This window comes from Camelus bactrianus, chromosome 25, assembly GCF_048773025.1.
Source record: "Camelus bactrianus isolate YW-2024 breed Bactrian camel chromosome 25, ASM4877302v1, whole genome shotgun sequence".
NCBI classification, from domain to species: Eukaryota; Metazoa; Chordata; class Mammalia; order Artiodactyla; family Camelidae; genus Camelus; species Camelus bactrianus.
Window position 1 is genome coordinate 5,728,234 of NC_133563.1, and position 26,511 is coordinate 5,754,744.

The 26,511-nt window shown below is 46.4% G+C and overlaps 1 protein-coding gene across 3 annotated transcripts in view; it reads left to right on the top strand.

Moving 5' to 3' along the window:
* PTDSS1 (phosphatidylserine synthase 1) overlaps nucleotides 1-26,511 on the top strand; it is a 59,011-nt gene that overhangs the window by 22,691 nt on the left and 9,809 nt on the right. For all 3 annotated transcript variants that reach the window (XM_074352590.1, XM_074352591.1, XM_074352592.1), the window contains 7 exons: nucleotides 1,725-1,769; nucleotides 4,489-4,613; nucleotides 10,609-10,767; nucleotides 14,189-14,340; nucleotides 17,394-17,535; nucleotides 19,449-19,561; nucleotides 22,608-22,673. In XM_074352590.1, coding sequence (XP_074208691.1) covers nucleotides 1,725-1,769; nucleotides 4,489-4,613; nucleotides 10,609-10,767; nucleotides 14,189-14,340; nucleotides 17,394-17,535; nucleotides 19,449-19,561; nucleotides 22,608-22,673 — 802 coding nt within the window. The remainder of the gene's footprint in view (nucleotides 1-1,724; nucleotides 1,770-4,488; nucleotides 4,614-10,608; nucleotides 10,768-14,188; nucleotides 14,341-17,393; nucleotides 17,536-19,448; nucleotides 19,562-22,607; nucleotides 22,674-26,511) is intronic.

Consider the following 26,511-nt stretch of genomic DNA (forward strand, 5'->3'; position numbering starts at 1 on the left):
TAAAGGATTATAGGTATTCCTTGCTGTCCGAGCTTTTGCTGTCAGAACTCAGAAATGGAACGGGAACAGATAAACTTTTAGACAAACCCCCACTGACTGAGCTCTCACTGCTTTTACTCAGACACCAGTTTAATTTGGATAAAGCAGAGTCCCTCACAAATGTACCTCATCTTCTGAACTCTCACCATCTAAACTCAGCAACTGGGTAAATTCAGATGATAGGGGATACTTGTAACTGATATGCTTAATAGGAATTTGATTCATCCAAAGACAGCAGTTAGAATGTGTTTCAATGTAGTCTTTTTAAGAAGAGATGGGCGGTGCAGAATGAGTTCCAGAATAAAAATTATATTGTAACATTTGCTTCAGAGAGGATTCCTGCTTGCAAGCAAAGGAAGCTGACTGCTGACGCAGAAGCCTGCCGCAGGATATCGACAGGCTCCGGGAATCATAGGAGGGCTTGGAAACTGGCCCCCGGCTCATCTTCTAGGAACTGGCACATCAACCAGAACTGGTCTAATGAGTGAGCATTGGCTCTGGTCTGTCCCACTGCTACTTCTGCAGCAAACCCTAATAGAACTGTCTCCACCACAATCACCAGTACCGCCTTCACCAGTGGAGGAGTGCCACCTCCCCATGACTGACCCAGCTGGCCGGGGCCAGAGGGAGAAGTGGAGAGGAGAGCACTACGTACTTCCCTCCACTGCCACCAGCTCCTGACATACTGAAGGACTGAGCCCCAGCTATAAAGGAGACTGGGCAGCAAGCTCTGGCACCCCTCCTGGAGACAGGGGACTCCTAACGCCAGAAATCCTCCAAGTGCAGGAAGGCTATTCCAAAGGCACCAGCAGCCCCAAATAGGTCAGGTGCCGCCCCAGAGCCGTGGTCAGTATTTGTGAGCCATAACCGTTCAGTGGGTGGGAAATCAATGTAATGGATCAAGGCTCAGCTTGCTTGCTTTCTTCTTCTATTACTTTTTTAAAAAATGAAATAAAATAGAAGACAAAGTATGGTTGTATCACTTGTAGTAAGAGTAAGTTTCATTCTGTGAAACTTTTGTTTCCACTGTGTCCAATCTACATCGGAGTATCTGAGCTGGGTTCCCATGTCAAAGGTATTTCCCCACAGGTCATGATCAAAAGCCCCTGCAGCAGCGTGTTTCAGTGCTCCAGCGGGTTGCTTTCAGTCTCACTCCCCGCCTCACTTGTTTTCCAGGCACAGTAGTTCTCTCATTGTCAGTTCATCAGAATGTCTCTCCCTCTCCCCTCCCCCATCTCTCTCTTTTCCTCCTGCCCCTCTCCCACCTCCCCCTCCAACAGGATTTCCAGAACACCTTTCCCTGGAGCTCCTGGGGAGCTGTGAGGTTTCTTGTTACGGTACAAGTTAAGTATTACATACAGTTACAGGGTGGCCTGGTAACCTACTCACTGTTTTAACATCGTTTCCATGGGGAATTATGGTCTGAGTCCTTAAAACAAAGCTTTTCCTTAAAAAAAAACCTTGGTTGTGGAGATTGGCACCTGTTACAATTGTAGGAATGGTTGTTGCAGTGTGGATAAAACATTTCAACCTAGACTTTGACCTCAGAGTATTTATATTGAAAAAAATTTAGCAGTCAAGAGCTTTTTTTAACCCTTTATCTCTATGAACATCAGCTGCACTGTCTTTATTTTTGTCTTTGTTTGAAACTGATCTGTTCTGACCTTGTAATGTTACCTCTGCAGGTCCGTTTACTCGACCTCATCCGGCCTTGTGGCGAATGGTTTTTGGTAAGTTTCCCATTGATGGATTTTAAAAAATCCATTCTACTTAAGAAAAAAATCTTTATCTGTATATTTTTATAGCAGTTTTCCTTTCAACTCTACTGTAAATCTTTGTTTTCCTTTTTGGTGTTGCTGATATCAATTTTTAGTTGAAATGCTTTGCCACAAAATAAAGTGCTTGGTGGCAGCTTAAATTCTCATACATGTGAACTGTTTCATCCCCACCTGCCCGCTTCGCACGCTGTGGTCTGTTAAAGCTGATGGGATTTGACGTGAGGGAAAGTGGTTTCTTGCTGTAGCTCTTTGCTAGTTCAAGTTCACATGCGTCGTTTGAGCACGTTTGTCTTGTCAGCATCCGGGAGAGTCTGAAAGCCCAGCCATCTCCCCAGTGCTGGGAATGGGAAAGAAGTCTTAGCAGAGAGCCCTGATTTGAACTGAGGTTTAGTGATAAGCATCTTGTGTAAACATTGGACATCTTGTGTTTACTCGATTTCTAGTCCAAATATTGGATTTAAAGCATATCTTCAAAACTTCAGCTGTTGGCTTCCTCTTACCTAAATAATTATCACATAAATTATTTGAGGTTCAGAAAATTTAATCTTATGCAAAAGGATCCTAAAAATGGAAATTTTGCTTATGCTTGCCAATTTTTCTTTCACCCTTCAGAGATCATAGGTAAATCTCACTGAATTTAGTGGCGAATCTTGGCCACTCAGCAGGTGTTCACTGAAGCCCTCTGCTTGGGTGGCAGGTGCCCTGGCCCTGAGACTGCAGTGGGAGGGGCCCCTGGGACAGAGGGCAGCTACCGCAAACACACTCTGAAACAAATCAATAGTCCAAAAATAGCAGATGTCACTCAGTGTTAGGAAGTTTATTAAAACCATGAGAGGCAACAGTGACTAAGCCCCCTTGAAGGAAGGAGGCTTAAGCAAGAAACCCCTCTGCAAAGAAGGATCCAGGCGTGCAAAGATATGGAGGGAGGCCAGGCAAGACTACCGAAGTAGGAATTTCTACCCAGCTGGAAAGGGCTTGGTGTGTCCCTGGCCAGTGTGGCTGGAGTGCAGCAAGGCCCAGGAGTAGTGAGAGAGGCAGGGTGGCACAGATGGAACCCCGCAGGGCTTGTGAGGGCAGGGGAAGTCATGCGGGAGGGTTTTTTGTTGTTGTTTTTTTTTTTGTTTTTTTTTTTGCAGAGAAGTGCATGATTCATTTACATTTCTTAAAACATAGTCCTGGTTGCATTATACTTATAGCTCATGGAATTAATATTGCTGCTAAAGGTATAAGATATACCTAGTTGGCTACATCTGAGTTTTTCCTACTTCACATGGTCCGTCGTATAAATAATGAGCAGCTGTATTTCTTCCATGGGGTCATGCAACCCTCTGAGAACCTGATGAGGACTATACACACATGCTCGCACATGCACACAGTTCTGCCCATTGTATCTGGGGCTTCAGAGATGTTGAAGCCCCCCATGAGCCCCAGCTTAAGAACCCCTGCCCCACAGGTACTTTCTCTCTGCCTTAAAATCATTCCTTCAAAAGGATCATAATAAAAAGGTTATAGTGGGGAGAGTTTGAAGTGAAAAGCTGTATAAGTAGCTGGTACCTAAGTTCAAACCTGAGAAGGTTCTCATGCCAGCTTGCCTAATGTGCGCGCATGCTCCCTGGGCCCTGGGGTGCACGACTGAGTCGGCCCCCGAGCACCGAGGGCCGGGAGAGGCCCCCTCATTGGAAGCCCTGGGTTGTTGCTGCTACAGGGGATTTCATTCCAGCCGCGGACATTCTCTCCTCTGGAGCAGCTCCTTGGGGATTGGTGCCCAGCCAAGTCTGGATGGGGTGCTGTGATCCAAGGTCATTTGTATCACAGCGTCCAGACGTCCTACGTAAACATGTCCATTCTAGCAGGCTCGGCAGGAAGGGAAGTGGCGAAGCCCTGCTGGTTGGTTTCCAAGCCTTTCTGAACTGTGTTTATAGGCTTTTGCCTTCTTAGAATACATTGTCAACTCCCTTTTTCAAACAACTTGGGGTGATTATTAGGATACTGATGGCAATGTGATGTGACAGTAATGTCATGCCCGAAAGGGCTCACCTGGGGTGGCAGGTGAGGATGAGTGACCCTGGGCCACCTCTCGCCTCTTACACCTGTCACTACCCCAGACTGGCCCGTCCACCTGCTGGCTTCCCCACCTCCAGTCTACTCTCTACACAGTGGCCAGAATTCGTTTTGTGAAATGTTACCTAGATCATCTTATTTCCCTATCTGAAACCCATCAAATGCTCCTCCTCTGACTTAAGATCGAGTCTGCGGTCTTCAGCGTGGCCCTGAGCTGTGACCATCACTTCATAGCCACCTTGCTCCATTCACCTTCTTGCCAGTACCACAGCCACATGGCAGCTCCTAGACCTCTCATCCCAGGGACCTGCCTGTCTTCTCTGCCTGCATCCACTCCTCCGCCCACACCCACAGCCACGCGCATGGTCTGCCGCTCCTTCAGCTCTCAGCTCCAGCACCATTTCTCAGAGATTGTTACTGACTCCTTCATCTGAATTGGGACCGTGTGTCAGACTCTCGTCAAAGGAAAGGCCACTTGTAACGGTGGTGTCCACAGCCCAGGTTGCAATATCAGTGTCTGCTTTTGGCTCTATGTGAGTGGAGTCCAACGTGTGTCGTGTGTCTGATACCCGATCGCTCTCACACAGGGGGATGTTCTTGTTTCCCCCAGGACTCAGCGTGCTCTACTTCCTGTTCCTGGTGTTCCTGCTCTTCCTGAACTTCGAGCAGGTGAAATCCATCATGTACTGGCTGGACCCCAATCTTCGATATGCCACCAGGGAAGCCGACATCATGGTACGTCCTCGTCAGCTGTCTCTGAGAGAAACTGGTAGACTCCTGGGTGCAGTAGGAGGCGGTTGACTTCCCATTTTAAATTGGTCCTTCTCCCTGTTTCCCACGTAGAGATCTAAAAACCAGGTCCCTGGGCAGGTTGGTGCGGTGCGTGGTGTCATGAGTGACACAGTGCAGGGGACTGAATCCTGCTGGAGCAAAGTGGGTGGAAGGAAGAGCGTGCACGTTACACCAGGCAGCCATGGCGTGAATTCTGCCTCTGTCACTTGTAAGCTCTGGAACTTTGGGCCATGAACTTGTTAGCCTGTTCCCTTTTTGGTAAAGTGAAGTAATACTTATTTGGGGAGTTTATTGTGAACTAAGTGAAGGCCTCCATGGTGCCTTGCACCCAGCAGGTCCTCAGTGACGGCAGCGGCTCCTGCTCCGTCAGCGTCACCCTCGGCGCCTCTGCTCCCCAGCTCCGGCCCCGACGCCGTGACCCTCCCACCTGCCTGCCAGGAAGGGGCCGGTTGTAGTGATGTCAGCCATTTCATTCATTATTTTTATTAAACCACAGCAAATAATTTTACTCTCAGCTAAAACTCTGTACTTTGGCCTTTAGCGAAGAGGCTGTTTTATACTGTAGTATTGTTCCTTTCCTTTTTTACTTTTTTTCTTTTTTAAAGGAGGTACTGGGGATTGAACCCAGGACCTTGTGCATGCTAAGCATGCACTCTACCACTGAGCTATACACACCCCTCCCCAACTTTTTTGTTAACTCTTTAAAGTGCCTAACATTTAGTGCAGATTGAAGATGATCAGAAAAGAACGGGCATTTGGGCCGTAGATGGGTCCTTGTTCAACAAACGAAAAAGCAGTACAGAAAAACTTAATAAAAAGTCCAAGAAGTGATCATTCTCACATAGTTAAGATTGCTCAGACCCTTCTTGGAATGGTGTTCCCAGATTTTCTCTTTTAACTTTTATAAAGGATACGCTAAAGGCAAAAATAAGAATGTCAGAAAGTATTTAAAAGTCTCAAGCCTGTCTTGGAGTTCCTTACTCTGAGGAGGAGAATGCTGCAGGGTGATTTACAGCTGATAAGGATGCTGAAGATGATGGTCGTGGTGAGGGTGGTAGCGGCTGCTGAGTGTGGGTTGTCTGCCCTGCCAGGCCCTGTGCTGAGTGTTGCATGTGCAGTCTATGTATTAATATTCCCTCTTTACTGAGGAGGAGTTAGAAGCTTAAAATAAGATCCCTTTAGGTCCAAAACCTATACTTTCCCTTAAGACTGTGCCTTAGGCATATGGTTATAATAACAAGTGTTAGGCACTCATTGTAGCCATATGAAATAGAGATTGGAAGGAGAATGGCCCAGATTATATCCCCCCCCCCCCCCAGTTTTCCTGGACTTCGAAGCAAAGTTGGTCGTATTATGAAGTAAACGAACTTGCGGGCAAATTTGCTGGTGTGTCTCTTGGTCCTGTTCTCGCAGCCGGTGGGAGGAGGTTGAATCTAATTATGGTTAGATATCCACCTTCCTTAGGAACCTGACATCACAGGGACATCTGATTGTCACAATTACAGCCCTCAAAGAGCTGAAACTGGTGTTTAAAATCTAGTTCTCAAGGATTGGCTAATTCTTTCTTGCCAAGCAAAGCCAAGTCTGAGGCTGTTTTCAGCTTCCAGAGTTGCAGCTGGTGCTAGACCAGCCCCAGTCTTCTCTTTCTCTCATCCCTTGTCACTTTTTACTTCCTTCAAGTCATCTTTCACAGTTCTAAGAACCTGTTCATTGATGGCTCTAGAGAAATGCCTTCCCTTTTTAGACCTCGTTGGAAGGACAAGTACTCTTATGCAAGACAAATGCCTGTAGTTCCTTGGACCCTCTGCCCCCCCTGTTTCTTCAGCTGCCACCTGTCCCTAATCCCATCAGGCTCTGGTCCAGGCCTGGTATCGTACTTTGAAATTCAGACCCCCTTTCCCCATAAAGTTAATGTTATGGAGGGAGGGCATAGCTCAGTGGTAGAGTGCGTGCTTTAGCATGCACGAGGTCCTGGGTTCAATCATCAGTACCTCCATTAAAAAAACAAGCAAGTAAATAAAACTAATTTCCTCCCTCCACTAAATAAAGTTTTTTTTTAAGAGTTATTAATATTATAAATAGGGTTTGGGACCATTGAAATCCTGTTAGAGGCAGTCTTTTGTCTTATTGTCTGAAAAGTTTGCTATATTCGTGAGTATTTATTCTAAAATATGTGTTCTAAGCTTCAGACGAGCTTTCAGCGCCCATGTGATTTGTAACTTGGCGTGTCTGAAGCAGCGGTCTTCGGTTTAGTGAACACTCACCGAGCTCTTCCTGTGTGCTAGACGCCGTGCTGGTGGCAGTGGGGGAAAGGGAGGCCTGCCTCCTGTCCTCCTGGAGCTGAGAATCGACAAGAAGGCAAATTAAAGAAATAAGGGTTGGCTCTTTTTCCAAGAGAGTTGTCTGAGACAACTTCAACAGTTTGTTTTTATTTAAATGTTATCAACACATGCCCAGTCTTGTTTCATTCCACCCTCCACCCCCTACACAGACACATCTTGGATTATTTTGAAGCAGTTCTCAGACATTATATTGAAATATATGGACTTTTTTTTTTTTTAACATAACCACAATGCCATTTGCAACTGCTTAAAATTAACAGTATGCAGTCAGTGTTGTAAAGGTTTTTTTACAGTTGATTTATTCAGATTAGGATCCAGACAAGGTCCCCATACTGCATTTGTTGCAGCTCTTACATCTCTTCATCTGTAGTCCCTCTGGCCCTTTTGTTAACCTCGAAGTTTATTTGTCAGAGAACCCACGTTCTTTATTCTCTGGAGCTTCTTGTGTCTGGATTTTGCAGCTCACGTGTGCAGGGTGTTGTTAGCATCTCTCTCTGTCCTCCAGAATTTCCTGTAACCTGGAAGTTACAGATGAAGAGGCTAGAGGGGGATCCAGATTCCGGTGCAGTTTCCGTGGCAGGGTGCTCACAGGGGCTGCTGTGCTTCACACTGGGAGGCGCACGATGTCTAGGTGTCTCTCTTTTGATAACGTTAAGCTTGACCATAGGGTCTGCAGGTCAGCATCACTTGTAGGATGCAGCATCGATTACAGGCATAACTGCTGGGAAGGGAGAAAAGGAACCTTGCATTATGTACGCACCGAACGTAAGATGTGGAAGTACCTACCCAATTCTCAAAATGCTGCAGTGTGAAAAGCTGCGTCAGAATCAAGAAGGCATCGTGATTTCAGTATGGAGGGCAGTGCGGTAAAGAAGAAGAAATGGGTGCTACAGGAACTTATAAAAGAGACCCAGTCTAGTCTGAGAGGTCAGGGAACACTTCTGTGAAGGGCGGGTGTATAAGCTGACAACTGGAAAATGAGTGGGAATTAGCCAGGCAGAGTGGGAGTAGTGGGTGGAGGCCACTGTTCAGGAGGAGGAACACAGCCTGTGTGGAGCCCCAGCCTGGGGCTCTGGGGTCAGTCAGGAGGAAGGAGGACAGGGATAAGGGGCAGAGGAGGGCAGTCCTGAGGCTGGGGAGGAGTTAGGGTCACACCGTAAGTGTAATAGAAGACTGGAGGTTTATAAGCAGAGGAGTTACATGATCTCCACTGGTGCTCCAGCGGGTCAATAACTATTACCCCATCTCCAGTCGAGTTGGGAAACAGGTTTTTAAAAGTGCGAAATATCAGCTGATTTCTTCTGGGTTACAGCTCAGTGGCGCCAGTGGCCTTAGACCTGGGCCATGTGACCTTGCTCATCCTCCGCCCTGTTAGTCAGGCTTCTGCTCCCCTGGACCATCCACAACTGTGGGCTGCTTCCCACAGGGCAGAGCCTGACTCACAAAACTTCCTTCAAGACTGAGGGAGGACCCTGTGCTGTCTGTAGGCAAATAGTTTCCAAAGAGAGGACCCAAAAGAGGGTGGAGTACACGTGTTCTTTCTGCTTCTGAGGTCACCACCTTACCCAGGGAGGAGTGAGTGAGAGGGTGGGGCAGGAGGCCTGGAGATTCTTGCCTCACCAGACACACACACCCACAGTCACCTGATTCACAATCTGCAAAATCATTTCGGTCACAGAATCAGTCACAGAGAGACCAGTTAAAATCTTAAAATGATCTTAATCAGTCTTAAACTAGAGGTGGGTAGTCAGGTACTTATCAGAGCATCATCTGTACTTTTCATCAAAAACCTTGGGGAGGATAATGAACAGGGTCTGGTATCTGGTTAAGTGCTGGGCAAGCATGGGGAAGAGTGGAGCCACCTGGGTAAGCTGTTGACCCGTCGCAGGTGATAGAATGTCTCCTCACCACCTGCTGTCCCGGCCTCCCCTGGCCCGGCCCCCCCGCCGGGCTCTGGCCCCAGGTGTCCTCGTTTCGTGCCTCTTCCTCCCGCTTCCGGGTTGTGCCTGCACGTGCGGCTCCTCAGCTGCATTAAACTGCAGTGTCCTGCGTCCCTCTCAGGACCAGGACCTCAGGAGCTTCTGGACGTGATCATTGGCAAATTTGTTCTTGGTGGTTATAATGCCAACAGACACGTTTCCAAAGTGCCTTTCTGTACACTGAAGCACAGAACTATTCTCATAGGGCAGAGAGGCCTTTAAAAGTGATCTTCAGCCCGTGAGCAGCCTTCTGAACACAGGACTCAGCCCTTTCTTGTCTACCCCCAAGCAGTGTGCTCCAGAGTAAAGAAGACGATGGGGTGGTCCAGGAATTTGGGGCTGACCCGGCCGCTCCTTAACCTAACATGCACTGCTCAGCCCCGGGGCGTTGCTCTCCGTCTGGCTGTGACTCCCGAGACAGGCACGCGTTCCGGAGCCTGGAAGGAGACGCTTCCTCTTACTGCACTGCAGTTTGGCTTTTTTAAGCCTTATCGTGTCTCATCCCTCTTGATTTTTCTCTCTTTTCTCTAGATTTCCCACTCACACATCATAATATCACAGCACGATGTTTCTCAAAAAGTGTAATTTTTTAAAATACCCGTTTTGCCTTGCAAATTAAAATGCGTGTGCCCTGAGAATGGTTTCAGAAGTCTGATGTGGTGGGTTTCAGAGGAGACAGCAGAGCACAGGGTGCTCCTTTTGCTCCCTCAGAAAGTATCGTTTCTAGAATTTGAAAATATTATGCTCTACAGGAATGCTGTCGGCTGGCTGAAATCTTACCCCTTTCTACCAGCTTAATTTGGGGAACAAGGAATGTGAAGTGTAGAGCTTTCTGAGAAGTGTTATATTGTCACAGCTACTTTCATAATGAACAGAAATATAAAGAAGTGGATTTAAAGTTATTTTGAAATATATTACAAACAGAAAGATATTCAAAATTGAACCAAAATTCTTAAAAGCTTTACAATGTTTTAATAATTAAATTTTGTAATATCTGACACATTTTTGGGTTCGGGGTGGGTAATTCCATTTTCTTCTCATATTGAAGTTGGATGTTTTAGCTTTTCTTCTTTTCTAATAAAAATGTTTTAGGCTTTATATTTTTCTCTAAATTCTGCTTAACTGCATTTCATTATCTTGATATGTAATATTTTTATTATTCATTTAATACTGAATATATTTTGGATTTCTATTATGATTTCTTTTTTTCACTCCAGCATATTTGAAATGTGTTGTTTAATTTCTGAACCTCTTGAGATTCTTGTGCTTTACTTACTGGGATTCTGTTTATGTTTTTGTTAATAGGTTTTAACACAGTTGCACGTGGCAGGCTGTGTGATACCGTTTCTTTAAGATGGATTAAGCCCTCAAAAAATGATATTGCTTCCCACTTTTACCAAGCTTTTGCCGTTCAGAACAAAGCAACTCTGGTTTATAAACTCTAGTATTTGTCCATTTTCCCTCAGGCATCTTCAGTTACTAAAACTTAGTTTTATTGGGCAGGACATTCAGTAGTTGTCAAGGTCAATCAGTTCTTTTTGTTAGTTGTCCAAACCCTGGAAGCAAGGTGATTTCCAGAATGTTATTATGAATTGCTTCCCTCTGTGGTTTAAACAGGAGTATGCTGTGAACTGCCACGTCATCACCTGGGAGAGGATTATCAGCCATTTTGATATATTTGCATTTGGACATTTCTGGGGCTGGGCCATGAAGGCCTTGCTGATCCGAAGTTATGGCCTTTGCTGGACAATCAGCATCACGTGGGAGCTGACGGAGGTAAGAAGGGGATATCTGGGCCCTGCAGCGCGGGTTGTGAACATGTAGGAAGAAGGCAGTCTGTCAGTTTAACAGTCAGCTAATCCATTCTCCAGCTCCTGTGGCACCAAAGTATTTAAATCCCTTAGGAATATTTTACACCTTTGTCAAACAAACAAAAGAAACTCCTTGCTAACTTAAGATCTGGTCTATCTCAAGTCTGAAAGAGAAACAAATGAAATCAAGCCAAAGATTGAAGTTCAAATCCCAAGCAAGACAATTCAGTGGCAATGAGGACATCTGCTAAGAGGTAAACAGCTGGTTTACCCACTCTCGGTTTCCCGATAAACAGAATTGCGTTTAGGAATTATTAGGAGGGCACCTGGGACATTTTGTCCCTGAAAAATGGACTCCTGTTGTAGCTCAGCTATCTCAGTAATCACGTTTGTCTCATTTAATGAGTGAGATATTCTTGAAAAGCTATCAGCGAGATGAAATTTCGGGGAACTAGTTCATTTGTTGCTCAGTTATTACATTATTCTTAATCATCCCCAGGGAACAAAAGTTGGCCACGTGCACAGTTTTCTCGATGCCAGTCATTGTCCTGGCCCTAACTTTGAGCAAAACGTGCCTGTTAGGTACTGGCTTCTGTTAAGTGCCCCTCCTGGCCCTGGAGGGCAGAAGCCTGAGTTCAGGGTGTGGGCAGGGTTGGCATCTTCCGACGGCTGTGAGGGGGAGCCTGTCCTGGGCCTCCCTCAGCTGCTTGTGGTTTGCTGGCCACCGTTGCCGTTCCTTGGCTTGTAGACGCATCACCCCAGGCTCCACCCTCATCTTCCCATGGCCTTCTCCCTGCGTGCGTTCATAGGGTATTCTTTTTATAAGGACACCAATCATATTAGATTGGGGGCCCACCCTACTCCAGGACGACCTCATCTTAGCTAATTCCATTTGCAATGACTGTACTTCCAAATAAGCTCACACTGTATCAGAGGATAGGGCATCCAGCATACGGATTTGGAGGGGACACGATTCCGTCCATCACAGTGCCCACCGCTGTGCATATAGCATCCTGAATCTTCACCACAAACCACAAGGGCAGTGTATGCATATTCCCAGTGTACTGATGGGGACCAGAGCGCAGAGCCAGGAGTGGATTCCGGATGTGCTTGACCCCAGAGCGCGGCTCGTGCCCCTGCTTCTGTACGACGTTCTCCCTCTGTGACTTCCAGGCATCGTCAGAACCTCACTGCTGTGCGACAGGGTGCCAGGGCTGGGCCTCCTGCCCCTTCCTTGCCCTGCTCCTCAGCGTCCCATTGTCCCCAAGTCCAGGCAGCTCTCTTTTCTAAACACCTCTCTAATTCAGACCTCTGCCCAACTGGTATCTAGTCCACCAGACTCTCTTATCTGAATTCCTCGTCTCCTCCCTCCACACTATCTTTTGCCAAAGTGAACCTTTCAGACCTCAACCTGATCTTGTCATTCTACTGAAAACTCTTCAGTTTTGTCCACTGCTTTTAAGACAGAATCCAGGCTTCTGAACCAGCCTGCGAGGCCTGGGGTTCACTGGCTGGGTCCACCTCCCGAGCCTCTGAGGTCTCCCCCATCACCTCCTGTGCTCCGGCACCTTCGTTTCTTCAGCTTAAAGGTCCTGTGTCCTTTCTTCCCGCAGATCCGCCCTCCGAGTGCCCCCCTCTCCCCGCTGCCAGTCCACGGGCCGTGCTCTGTGTTTGTACACCTGGAAGCAGGGCCTCTGGCCCTTCTCTGAAACGCTCAGCGCATGTTGGATACTTGACAAGGGTCTCTTTTCTGCTAAACGTTACACCTCGAGGGCAGGGCCCGTGTCCCAGACCCCAGTGCTCTGCCTTACACTGGCAGCCGCTCCCACATCCCCAGTGAGTGAATGAAGGTGGCTCCTTCCAGCCGCGCCTCTGCTCTGCCCGGGCCGTCTCACCCCCGAATCTGGTGCTTTCAGGAAGGCTCTCAGACGGACGGATGGTCCTCCACATCCCCTCCCCTGCATAGGATTGTTTCAGCAAATCTGTGTCATTGGCTTCTGCTGAAGTTCCCCTCTTCCCTGCGTCTGTTCACGCTCCATCTCATGGCTTGGATCCCAGGAAAGCACACTGGGGTGGTGCGCCGCCCGCCCGGGGTCAGAACACAGCAACTCGCCATCACACTGGGTAGCTTTCTGTCTTCTCGGCCGCAGGCACGTCAGGAAGGCAGACCCCTTGTATCTGTACTGTTTTACAGTCTATGAAATGCTTTCATGGGTAGTTTTAATTTGTAGTATGTGTTATATTACCTCAGAGTTTGTAATTATGGAGTTACCTCTTTGCAGAGAACTGCGAGGCATTGTCTTTGTAATTTTAAACCTTTTTTTTTAAAATTTTTTTTCAGTTTTATTAGGTAGAATTGTTACAGTTTAACTGCATATATACAATATATTACATATAAATACATATACACAATACACTGCACATATTCTTTAAATATATATATATGTTCTGTTCATTTTAGCCCTTCTTAAATGTGGGCCTGCACACAGCACACCGTGCTGCTCTGGACACAGCCCATGATGGGCCCTTTGTTTCAGACAAAACTTTGTTTCCATGAGAGACTTCTGTTCCACCCTTGATCTCTCTGTTCCCTCCTTCTGGAATGTTCTCATCTCCATCTCTCTCATCTCCATCTCTTGTCTCTTGAGATCCGCCACTCCTGTCCCTGAAGACCCCACTCCAACCCGTCTTCCTTCCAGAAGTCTGCCGCAGTTGCTGTCCGAAAGAACAGCTCTCTTACTATCCCCACCATTTGCACTTGTGTCACCGTCCTAACGCAGCTCACCTCATGTTGCCGTTCTGAATAAACGTCTGGCTCCTGCCCTTGAGATCCAGAACCCTGATCCATTGTGTCTCACCACCTTGCACGTCGTAAGCACTTAATAAAAAGATTATCATTGCAAGTCGATTTGTGTGAGATTTCCCATTAAGCTAACTTAAAATTTACCCACTGTTGTACCCAAGTTATCTGTGGACTTTTTCTAAAATGCGCAGCTTGAATTCTCAAGCTAATTTTGAGGATTCTGCCAGTGCTCTGTAGGCAGGTGTGAAAACTTTTCTCCCCTTCCTCTCCTGGATCTGTCGTGTTTACATCAGCCGAGGTAATTTGGTAGTATTTTTCAAGATGTATCATTTCTTTAAAGCCCTGTGTCCAAAAAGAGGAGCTGTTTGGATTAGCAGTATTTGCAAACCATCCATGATATAAAAAACAAAAACCTGATTACAGACCTTGTTTTTTTTTTTTTTAAAGGACACCAGGAAAATCTGAAATGTCAACAACTTTTCCTAAAAGAATATACTATTAAAAGGAAATGTATCTTTCTGCGTGATACCCCAGTTTTTTGTTTTGTTTTCTTTTTACAACCATCCTCTCTTGTGTTTCTCAGCTTTTCTTCATGCATCTTCTGCCCAATTTTGCCGAGTGCTGGTGGGATCAGGTCATCCTGGACATCCTGCTGTGCAATGGCGGCGGCATCTGGCTGGGCATGGTCGTCTGCCGGTTTTTAGAGATGAGGACTTACCACTGGGCAAGCTTCAAGTGAGTCGCCTTCTTCCTGGCTGTGAGTCACAGGTTTTCACAATGTGTATGTAACTGCCTCAGTAGCATGCAGCCTTAGCACGGTCTTTGATAATAATGAATAAATTATGCATTGGTAATTGGGACTCACAAATGATTATAAACATAATTTCAGGCATTGATCCAGAAAATGCTAAATCATTTATAATTTTCTCAAATTCCTCCTTTTATCCTTATGCCTGTACTCTGACTCCCATTGCTGGATTGACTAGTCCCCTGTCCCCAGGTTAACCCCTCCAAGCCTTCTGCCACCATTGCTTGAATGATCTTAAGAAAGCAAAGGTCATCATGTCCTTCCCCTGTGATGGCCTCTCATGGTCCTTAGGACCAAGCCCATGGGCTCGGCAGTGAGGGCCCTTCGTCCGCACCCTCCAGGTACCCAAAGCCTGAGCCTGTGCACCAACCCCTCTCTACCTGCCTTTGAGCTGTGTTCCCATGGCCGGGCTGGCTGTTCCTTTTCTTCCTGACTCAGCTCACTTGTCACCTCTGCAGGTCGTCATCTCGGACTCTCAAATTCACACTGCATGTCCCTCCTCTGCTCCATGAAGGGCAGGGCACACCCCCAACCCCATCATTCTTTATCCTGCTTCTCTGAACTTGCTCCTTACTGACCGTCACAGGAGCCGTGCCACTGATCAGGAGGAGAAAACAGTAGTGATGATGAAAGTTTGGTTGTTTGATTGTGTTTAAAACTTCATTCATTTATGTAACAAAATATTAGCATTTTCCTACATCATTAAATATCCTTCTAAGGCATAATTCTAAAGAGCTTCTTTGTCTCTCAGCATATGGATCAATCAGAGTCTTTAATCAGGTCCCGTGTATGGTCCTTCAGTTGTTTCAAAGTTTTTGCTTTGTATTTATAAAGAAAGCTTGACTGAACATTCTTGAACATATAGCTTTGTGTGCATCTGACTTTTTTTGGTAAATGAATTCTTAGAAGTAGAGTACATAAGTTTACATTCTGCAATGTGTACATACATCACTTTCTTTGAATTTTATTTTTAAACCTTTGTCAATTTTATCGCATATAAGATTGTATGATACTGAATTTCTTATCTATTTCTATTGGATTTTTCTTCTTTTATCCAGGCTTTTGAGAGTTAAGGATATTAACACTCTGTCAGTGAATATGACTTTATTTTTCATTTTGTCATTTCCCTTTTAATTTTGTTTGTGAAAGGTTTTTATTTGAACTTCAGAAGCTTTTAATCTTTTTGTCTAGATAAATGTTAACTTGTATTTTCTCCTAGTTTTTGGTGGGTTTAGTCTCTTTCTTATAAGTAACTTATTTACTCTGTCTCAGATTTATTTGGTATGCGATGTGGCGGGGAGATTTCACAATGTTACTGTATTTTATGAACCAGTTTTCCCCACCCCTGGCGCTAATAATCCTTTCTGTGGCTGCTGACCTGAAAGGACACTTTCTAACACGTTCAGGGCAGTGTATGACGTGACAGAAATATGGCTGTGCTGGGCGGTGCTGTGAGCAAGCTTCACACGCCGTATCTCACTTGAGCCTTAAGCCTAGCGCTTGATGCTACCATTGTAGTATTTGTTACACTTCCTCAGAGTTTGTAATTATGGGGTTACCTCTTTGCAGAGAAACGCCAGGCATTGTCTTTGCAATTTCAAACCTTTTTTTTTTTATTTTTTTTTTTTCAGTTTTATTAGGTAGAATTGTCTTCCTTTAGTGGTGATCATACTGATAATTCCGTTTAGTAATTCGCCTGAGGACACCCGCTAGCAAGCGGTTGAGTCTGAATTTGCATCAGGTTGTCTGGCTCCTTAAACACTGTAATGCCCCCCTATTTTCATGCATTTATGCTTCAACTTCAACTCAGGAATCAGCTTATCAAGTCCCAAAACATAAGCCAACTAATAAAAAAAAAATCCTGTTGGCATTCTCAAGTTACATTAACTATCTTCTGAATGAATGGTGATCAGGTTGGATTAACCTCTTCACTACATTAAGGATTCGAGTTCGCAGTCACACTGTCTCTGTTTATTCCTGTCTTCCTCTGCCTCTTTCCACGAAGTTTCGCCATTTTTGAATACAGGACCTTCATTATTCTTGTTTATTTTTGGACAGTCTCTGTTTTTGTGTCGTCCCTGTGCCTCGCATCTCCTTGCTGGGAGATTTTCTCCCTGCAGGCTTGTTGACGGGCAGGTGAGTGAGCGAAGGGACAGACTTGGTTTCCTCCCCCCTCCCCCACTGCCCGCAAGAATAAAAGGCCTGGTCTGTTCATCCTCATGCCGTCACACTTAGCACGGTGCCCGAGACCTAGAGGTCCTTGATATACGTCTTTGTTAAATTAAAAAATCTTTACCATTTATTAAATGCTAGTATCTTAGATCTCAACTCTCCTGGTCCGGCATGAGGGCCAGAACACACACCCAGCCCCGGAGCCTGACGAGCTGAGCCGGCGTCAGCCCGTTCCTCTGTCTGAGCCCAAATGGCCTCCTTGGTCGCGCGTGGAACTGTCTGTTTCCGTCATGGGAATGTGAACTTTCTAACTGAGTGATCTCTAGGATTAGAAGTAAGAAAGTTGAAAAATCCCTGTTCATCACCCGAAACTATTCACATAACTGAAGAAGAAAGAGGGAGAGGAGACGCTGTGGGTCACCTCAGATAACACGGAGCATGTCCTGTCTTACTGAAGCGCCCGAGGTGGGGGCTGAGCCGAGGGTGGGATTGTGCCCTTGCTGCCTCCTCCTCCTTCCTGGCCCAGTTCCAGGTGCTCGTCTTTAACGTCTCAGCTCCTTTTGTCACCAGGTCACACGCTGAGGCCTGCGCTGGTCCCGCGGTGGCCCGACCTCTGTCACCACTGACACTCCCCTCAGGGGGTGCTGCTCCCAGCGCTTCACCTGTGAACAGAGGCTGTCATTGGAGAGACAGTTCAAATAGGAAGGAATCTTTTTGTTCTAAAAAGCTTGGTTATAAAATACTCAGTGCAGCTTTTCTTTTCTTCCCCGTCTCTCTGATTTTCACTTGGCCCGTTTTCTTCCTGCAGGGACATCCACACCACCACGGGGAAAATCAAAAGGGCCGTCCTCCAGTTCACTCCTGCCAGCTGGACCTACGTTCGATGGTTTGACCCCAAGTCTTCATTTCAGAGAGTGGCAGGAGTCTACCTTTTCATGATCATCTGGCAGGTAATTTTTTTAGATGCTCAGAACTAGGGGAAAAAAACAGAGACAAAATAAAAGCCATCCTAGAATTTATCCTGCAGTTGACACTGCATGCCAGCTCAAGGCTTTGGAAGAGAGAATCTTCTGCAGCTGACATAGAATAATTAAAGAAAGTGCGGTTATCACACCTAAGGTCTTGCTTCATCATGGAGGCGTTTTAAAATGTGGATCTTGGAATTACAAATTGGAAACAGATTAAAATTCCCTGAAAAACCTCGGGCTCGGCTTCCATTACCCAGTGCGTTAGGCACTGGATTGCTTTCTGCAGTGCTCACTGTCAGGACCAGAGCATCCATGGAAGGCTGCTGCTTGCAGTCCACATTCAGTGTCTGAGTGCTGAACTTGGGCCCCAGCTGTCCCCACTTCGGGTGATTGGTGGAGAGCTAATTGAAGAAGCCCTCTGCCACCTGTGGGGACTGGCGCCCTGTGGGGACCTGGGTCCTCCGCAGTGGTGTCGACCATGGAGAGGGACTCTCGCTCCAGGTGGACCACGACGTGACTGAGGCGACTCAGATGTCAGGGTCTCAGAAAGGGATTACCAGACGTTTTCCAGAGGCAGCCTTTTTTAGGGATCCTCTTGTCTCTAAGCTAATTGTTTCACAACTTTGGGAGACGCACTGAGGGAAACGATGTTCATCTGAGGATTCTTTCAGATTCACTAAACGTGATATTTTGAACACATATGTATAAAATACTCCCAGCATAAGGAAAAAATCGGCACGTGTCACTTTAAAGATGCGCAGATGGACGGTACTAATGCCCATCTCCATAAATGGAGTTCCTGGCTACAGCAGTGTATGCGGCTAGTTAAATAGTCACCTCGGTGTGGGGAAGTCCGTGTGTAAAGAAAGGCATGTGAATGACTGCGATCAGGTTTTACCTTCCAGGGCAGTGTGAGGGGAGGTAGAGATTCTTTTGTATTCTGAGGGCTGAGGAGTGTTTGGATTTGTCGGGAGAGACAGTGAGTGTGCTCCTAGGATGCAGCTCTCCACGGGCACGCTGTCCTCTTGATGGTGAGCACTCTGCTGTGGTCAGCGTTTCCTGTGTGGTGTTGATGAGTGAACTCTTTTTATTTTATATCCTTAAATCAGCACTGGGGGGAAGGACGCGCGTTTGATGTCGCTGTTGGTCTGTATAATGTGCTCTTAAAGCAGCGACCTTCCCTAATCTCTGCCCCTTGCTCAGTCTGGAGGGAAAAGGCAGGAGCTTGTGGGCATTGAGCACATCCCGGTGGAAATCTCTTTTGTGCCACCAAGGACGGGGTCATGTGGTGTGCTGCCCCTGCTCTGCCCTCGGGGACAGTACCACTGCCCCAGCTGAAGCCTGGACCAGCCTCCACACCTGCTTCTAAGAGCTGCCTTTGGTGGAGGCTCTGCTTGGTCCCAGGCATGTGCTAAACAAGTCCACAGTCATTGCTCAGTGACGGATCTCAAGCTTCTTCTGGTTATTAAAGAGTTGGCTTTCCTGCAGTCGGACTTCTTTTAGACCTGGCCTGATTTCTGTCAGGCTGCACGGGTGTTCCATGGCACAGATCTGCTTCCACGATTTTGCTGTCCTCAAATCATCTCTCTCCCAACTATCCCAGAAGATCACACACACCGGCCAAGTGAGAATCACGCGAACCAGGAAACGTGACAAATGGCTGGTGCCTCCTGTGCCCCTCCCACCACCCAGCACCTCCCCAGACCCCACTTGGTTGGTCTCCGTGTTGTACTGGTTGTTACCCGGTTTAAACAGCAACCCTTTGAGACCGATATATTTTCTGAAAATGCTTTGAACGTACCAGTTATTTTTAGTTGTAGACTGTCCATTGAAGGAATACATGGTTATGACTGAGCACAAAGCGTCGGATTGACTAACACCTCCTTGTTTTGCAGCTGACTGAATTGAATACCTTCTTCCTGAAACATATCTTTGTGTTCCAAGCCAGTCATCCACTAAGTTGGTGTAGAATTCTCTTTATTGGCTGCATCACGGCTCCCACAGTGAGGTAATTCTGTGTTAGCCTGACTGTCATTGAACATGTTAACTTGCTCTGTATTCTCCTGTTTAAGGGAAGTCACATAAACTAACAGATTTTCCATGAAAATATCATCTTAAAAAATTATACCTGCAGATAAATTGGGAGTTGGGGATTTGCAGATATTAACTACTATATATAACATAAACAACAAGGTCCTACTGTACAGCACAGGGAACTATATTCAATACCTTTAATAGCCTATAATAAAAAAAGAATCTGAAAGGGAATGTATGTATATAACTAAGTCACTGTGCTATACACCAGAAATTAACACATTGTCACACAACTCTAATTCAATTAAAAAAAATTATACCTCCAGAATATGAAGGAAATATTTTGCTTCTCAGACCTTAGTAACAGGAAGACCAGTACCACATAATTATTTTCAAACCCCTTTATGATCTTCACTGCTGTCCTTCTTTCCCCTCGTAACATCCTGTTTAAAACAAAATGAGTAACAGATGGTGACTTTTTTTTTTCAATGAGATTACAGAAAAATACAAATTTTTTTTTATGGTAGATTGAAGTCATAAATGATGTTATTTTTAGAATGAGACTTTATTAGCTCTTTCAGAGGCAATAATTTAATTTCCTGTTTAAAATGTCCTTCCTGTAGTCCTCCAGGGCAGTGGAGACACACTTGTGTGTTTGTGCCGTGGTCCCCCTGGATTCGTGATTCATGTCAGGCCCTAGAGATGAGGCACTGTTCATACTGTCCCTCACATGGACCCATCCCAGTGAACTTCAAAGCAGAACACTTTCATTTGTTTCCTTGTTTCTGTTTAGAAGTGGCAATTGGGTTTTATAAGTTTTTATTTATAAGTTTTTATTTGGGTTTTATAAATACGGAGTACCAGCATTGATCAGTAGAAACGCCCACAGTTTCTGCATGGCTGATACATACACAGGCTAAGCAGTTGAAAGGGTTTACTTACTCTTCAGAAGCTCTAGGATAACTTAATTTGTTATTTCTAATGTGCTTGCGAGCTGTGCACGTAGAGGGTCTCATTTGCCAGGGAAAGTGGGCGTTTTCCTTGGGCAAAGCCCCCTCACCCCCAGCTAGAACCTCCTCTTGTCCTCATTCGCTATTACAAATATGTTAACATTTATTACATATAATATATGTATGTGTGAGTATATATATATAAACAGGGAAATAATAACAGCTGGTAAACCACAGCTCTTCGGCACTTTATGAACCAGTGGTCTGTTGGAGTAGTTATCTCGTGAATGCCGTTTTCCCCTTGGATTGGAGCCTCCCTACCATATTTAACATTTGATTTAATTTGAGGCTTACAATTATTTTCAGGAAAGATTATTAGCAGCAGTTCCCTCATAAAATTAGGAGCAATCAACAAAGTCAATAAACAGGGAAGGAAATCTCTCGTAAAACTGGACAGCAGACCCCAGGTGATTTATCATGAAATTTCAATATTGTTAAATATTCAAAACAAAAACTAGAGACTAAAAATCCAGCGTTTGGACTTTTTCAGAGCTCTTCAGAATTTATGCTAAACCTTATGGGTTTCTACACAATCCTTTTTGTTTAGAAATTAGCCACTTTCTGTGTTCTTATACCTCTTGAGGCTGCTCCTCTGTGAGGAGATGATTTGACAAGCTTCTTAAAAAGATGAAAGTTCTCTGACAGGTTCCAGCACAGCCATGCTGGTTGGCAGACGCCAGGCCCTGAAAGGAGAGGCAGCCCGTGGGCTTTGGTATCGATGACACATACACACCACGTCTCTGTTTTCCTCCTTTTTGGTTAGACTCTCACATGCCTCTGCTTTGAGAAGCTGTTTGAGCATTCTTTTAACTTAATGATACAATGTGTGACATAAGAGCATGGACACAATTAGAGGTGAAGTAGCTGAGCTGGTGAAAGCAAATTAGGTAACGAAAATGCGAAGTTACAGGAAAAACCTGAGTTCTTTACAGCTAGAATTCTTCACTCGGGCCTTTGGGGTAAAGAGACGATAGTTCATGGATGAACTTTAGGTGTCTATGAACCCCCGAAGCTTAATGCAAAATTTTGGGTGCGTGTTTCATGTGCCTATATCATGGCTCTCATCAAACCCTCAGAGGAGTCTGACCACACATCCCCCCACCAGAATAAAAGCTCTAGGTTCAGATGCAGCCCTGCAGGGGTAGGTTGAGTTTCGGGGACAGGTGTGAGACTCCAAGCCTGCACTGTCCTACAGGCAGCCACCCTATGTGTGGCTCCTGAGCGCTGGGAGTGTGGCCAGTCACCCTGAAATGTGCTATACGTAGAATACACACCAGACCCTGAAGACTTAGTGCAGAAACAATATAAAATACTTCTTTATAATGTTTTCAATGTATTGGCTATATATATATATAAATAACAAATTATTAAAATGAATTTCATCTGTTCCTTTTCACTTTTTTAACATGGTTAGAAAAATTTAAATTGCATCTGTGGCTCATACTGTGTTTCTGTTGGGTGGCTGCTTTGCTAAGCCTTTCCACCCCATGTCATCACCTCCTTTCTGACCATGTCAGTAACATTCAAAGTCATTGGCCTCAGTAATGGGTGCAGCTACAGTCCCATTCCAGTTTCTGAGCCAAAACTGTGAATATCTCTTGCCTGGTTACAGTCAGCAGCCTTTGTCCTGGAGGGAGCACAAGGGACAGTTAGTGACCGTGCAGGTGACCTTCTGGAATCATCTCCCTGGAGAGAGACTGAAGTACCCCCCTGAGGTGGCTTTGGCTCAAGGCTGTGGGCATCTGTGTCTGAATCAAGACCACCTTTGCCCATAACCTGGCTCTTTAAACCGTGCTCCCCTCCCTCCAACCTGACCCGAGTTCTTAGCCTCATATGGGAATGTCTCCGTAGGCACTGACTTCCTGCCGCCTTGAATAGAACTAGACCGGGCAGCTGGAGTATGTGGAACAAGGCAGACCTTTTTTACAGTCACTCTGTCTGTGATTGAATTCTACACTGACTTGCTGGTCTTCCAGAAGCTCTCAGTGAATTCCGCCTTTGTTCTTTCAGACAGTACTACGCTTACCTCACCGACACACAGTGCAAACGCGTGGGAACACAGTGCTGGGTGTTCGGGTGAGTAGTCTGTTACTGTGGACGTTCTAAACTAATTTAGCCCCTACATTGCTTTGGTTATTTCTTGACCCTTTGTTACATTCAGTGTAATCTCCCTGTGAAGGCTTGATGTTGTTTTTGTATGTCTCTCATTTTTCACATTCCTTTTCTGCTTTAAGTTTAGAGTAGTTAATTGGCAAATTATAGAAAGAAGTTGTAGAAACTGCTTTTAAAAAAAATATTAGGAAACCAAAAGATATTTTCCCACATGGAACTTGGAGACCTTGTTTCACAAAGTAAACTAAACAGAAAATGTATTGTTCAAATTCCCCATCAAATCAGTGGTGAGTTAGGGACATCTCCTGATGGACTTAACCACACTTCATGTTACTTTCACACCAAAAAGACCCCAGAAAACAGCTGCTTGCTGTATACCAAAGTCTAGTTTTATTGTCCCAAAGAGAACTAACACATGGCCACATGGTCACAGTTTATTATCTCACTGCAGTTGCAAATGCTGTATCTGAATTTACTATTATTTAAATGATTTGAGAGAAAGCATAGGCTATCTGGTTTAACCCCCCAACAGTAAATGTCAGGCCCTCCTCAGTGTCTCAGGTAAGTGGCTGTTCTGCTTAAAACACCGTCAACAATTCACCATGCCATTTAGCACCCGAAGTTCTGGAGACATCCAGCACGTCTTTACGTGAAGTCTAGTCTCTCAGGCATCATAGATTCAGGACCACTTAACCTAGGCTCTGAACTGAGAGTGACAGCAGAAAGAGAATCTGATGAAAACCCCAACCGATTTTTAAATAGAGTAACCCCTCTTTTCTAGTTAAAAAGTAACATGCCCGCATATTGATAATTAAGAAAAGAAGAAACTGCAAATCACCCAAAGACATCAGCTGTTGAGCAATAATTGCTGCTAACACTGCGTTGTCTTTCCCTCCAAATGATTTCCTGTGTGTGTGTGTGTGTGTGTGTGTGTGTGTCCCCAGCTCTCATTCTGGATTTGAGGGGGTTACTCAAGTTAGATTTAGGCAACTTTCCCACCACCCTCTTCCCCAGAAGACGAAGGGCCACTGTCATTGTTTCTCATAGATCCTATGATGTAAACTAATTTTTCTACATGAAGTAGCTCAAAGGGCGATAGGATGGCTCTGATCTCTAACATCAGTGGTCTGGCGGGAGCGACAGCGTACGCGTCTCCCAGGTTCTGAGGCCCGGACCACAGGGCGCGTGAAGGCGCGGTCGTTGCGTCACGGGAAGGGGGCGGTGAGCTTCCTTACTGTCTTGCCCAAGGAAGGGGGACCTTTCTGCATTTGAGCTCTTCTTCTGCTGTGTACTTCTTTGCACGTGCATTTTTCTCTTCACATTTACAAGTCTATGCCAGGGTCTTATTCTACTGCGGGTAGATGTATCTTCCACAGAACTGTGTCTGCTCACCTGTTGACGAAAAGGAGATGGAGATCGGAGAGAGAGGTGGTGTTACAGCCAAGTTCTTTTTCTAATTTAGTGGCCAGAAAATACAGTCCCTGTGGTGGGAGAAATGGCCCAGAGGAGCTAGGCTGGAGACAGGGAGCAGACGCAGCTGCAGAAAAGTGGTGAAATCAGCTGAGCCGGACCCGCAGCGCAGAGGTCATGTGGCCGAGGGCGCTTTACCGAGAACTGAGGGCTCCCGAATGGTGGCATCAAGGCTGGTGAACCTTGAGAACTAGTGGGCCGTGCCCTCAAAATAGCAGGTCCCGCTGCATAAGGCACACAGGGCGGACCCGCCCGGCGCGTGGACCGGGGCAGGAGCTGCCTCCACGGAGTGACGCTGAAACGGGGGGCCCGGCCTCCAGTCTCTTCTCTGTCCCCAAGAAGCCACCGGAAAGGTGTCTTTGCTCGTCCTAACCAGACCTGGAACCTCACTCTTGAACTTCTGGAGCTGTTCCTGGCACCCTGTGGGGTTGTGTGATGCTCGTGTCACACGTGTACACACCTCACTTCCACTGTGTGAGGGTCAGCTCAGCTCCTGGCTGGCTGGAGAGCGGCTGACCCACGGCCCGAGCCGTCCCGGGAGAGGGTGTGTGCAGCTGCAGGGCAGCGTTTGTGGGACACACGCAGGGTGTGGCGTCCTCAGAATCCAAGAGCAGGTGGTGCTGGCAAACTGAAAACTTTGTCTGCCTCTCGAGGTTGGCTTGCACACCCAGCGCACACACACCAAGCCTGGAGTTCCCGTGCCCCCGGTGTCAGTCGCAACCCTGCTCACATTCTTGCCCCGCTCACCGAGGAGCTCCCTGCGCAGGGCTCTACATTAAGGGCATCTTTATTTCTGAGAGGCAAGCAAAGAGTGAGTCAGTAGATCAGCCAGGCAGAAGCACCTCAGGCAGCCCAAATGTTTGTCTTCTGAACTTGCTTCTTCAAGATAAGGATGCCCTGATGCACTGAAGGGAGTAGGAACGCCCACTAAATTCCCTCCAACCACAGTTTGACCGCCTTGTTCTGTCTGGTCAAGATCTGAAAGACTGACATTTGCATAAAGTTAAGGTCAGAGGGGTGCGAGGGAAGCCCCTGGGGTGAGGAGGTGGGTGCTGTGTCCCTGAACCCACTCTGTATGGGCTCCCATGGTGCCCAAGCCTCTGGCCTCAGCCCTAAACCAGCAGCCAGTTGAGCTTTGTACAGGAGCAGTGTGGACCCTTCGGAAGAATGTTATTCATTAGGACTTCCTCTAAGGGACAGGGATAATGGTGAGGGGCCGTGGCTGGTGATCAAGTGTCCGGGTGATTGTTGGGTTTTGTGCATCCATGTTCCCACTGCTTCTCACAGCTCCTCCCCTGGTCCTCGCCCTGCATCAGAAGCTCCCTGCCTCTCTCTGGTTTCCTACAGCAGTTCTCAGTTCACCTACCAGAATGATCATTTAAGATGTAAAACGAATCATGTTAGACCTTCTGCTCCAAACCCTCTGGGCGCTCCCATGTCCCCCAGGCTAAAAGCCAAGCTCTGGGCTGGCCCGCAAGACCCTTGTTGCTCTTTATCCTCACTCTGCCCCTTCCCTTCACCCCTGACCCCTATCCCCACCCAGTCTCTACTCAGGTCACCTTCTCACTGAGACAGCCACGTGCCTGGACAACAGCTTAGCCAAGGTTCCTCAGCACGTGGGATCAAATCATATCTAAAGTTCCTGACTGAAAAGCTCTGGTCTTTAGGACAAACTTTAGTGAAGTGAGTTGAGTAGGTCCTGACCAGCATTTTCTGAAAATGAAATAGAGTAGAAAAATGTCAGAGCGAGAGGACAGTTGTTTTGTGCAACCTTTGTCTCAGTTGTGTGTGTGTGTGTGTGTGTGTGTGTGTGTGTGTGCGCGCGTGTCCTGGGTCACAGTGAGGAATGTGTTTCCTGCCGTGGGTCTCAGCCCACAGAAGTTTGAGAAACACAGCTCTAGGGTGCCTCCATCAGTTGAATATCCAGAAACCTCCCATAGTGAACTCCGGGTGTTCTGTCTGGTTACGGGCAGACAGGCACTTATTTCCTGGGCTTGACCGTTTCTGTTGTAGTCCTTCAAAAAGTGCCAGCCAGAGGTTTCATATCTTTCCTGTGTCCTGGGGCTGGCACCCTCCCCTCGCTGTGTGGCTGCCCCCTGGTGGCAGCTCGCCGGCTAGACTTCAGTGTTAAGGGGCCTCTTGAGTACCTTAAAGTGCGAGGGACCTTGTTGGGGCAGGGGCGGGAGGAAGATCCAGGCAACCACTTCTAAACCTTGCCCAGTCAGGACTGGGGGAACAGAGACACATTCAGGAGACTTTCTGCTTTGCCTAAGTGGTTCTGACTCCAGACATTCCCTTGTTTAAAGCCATCCATCCATTTGACTGTGGCGGT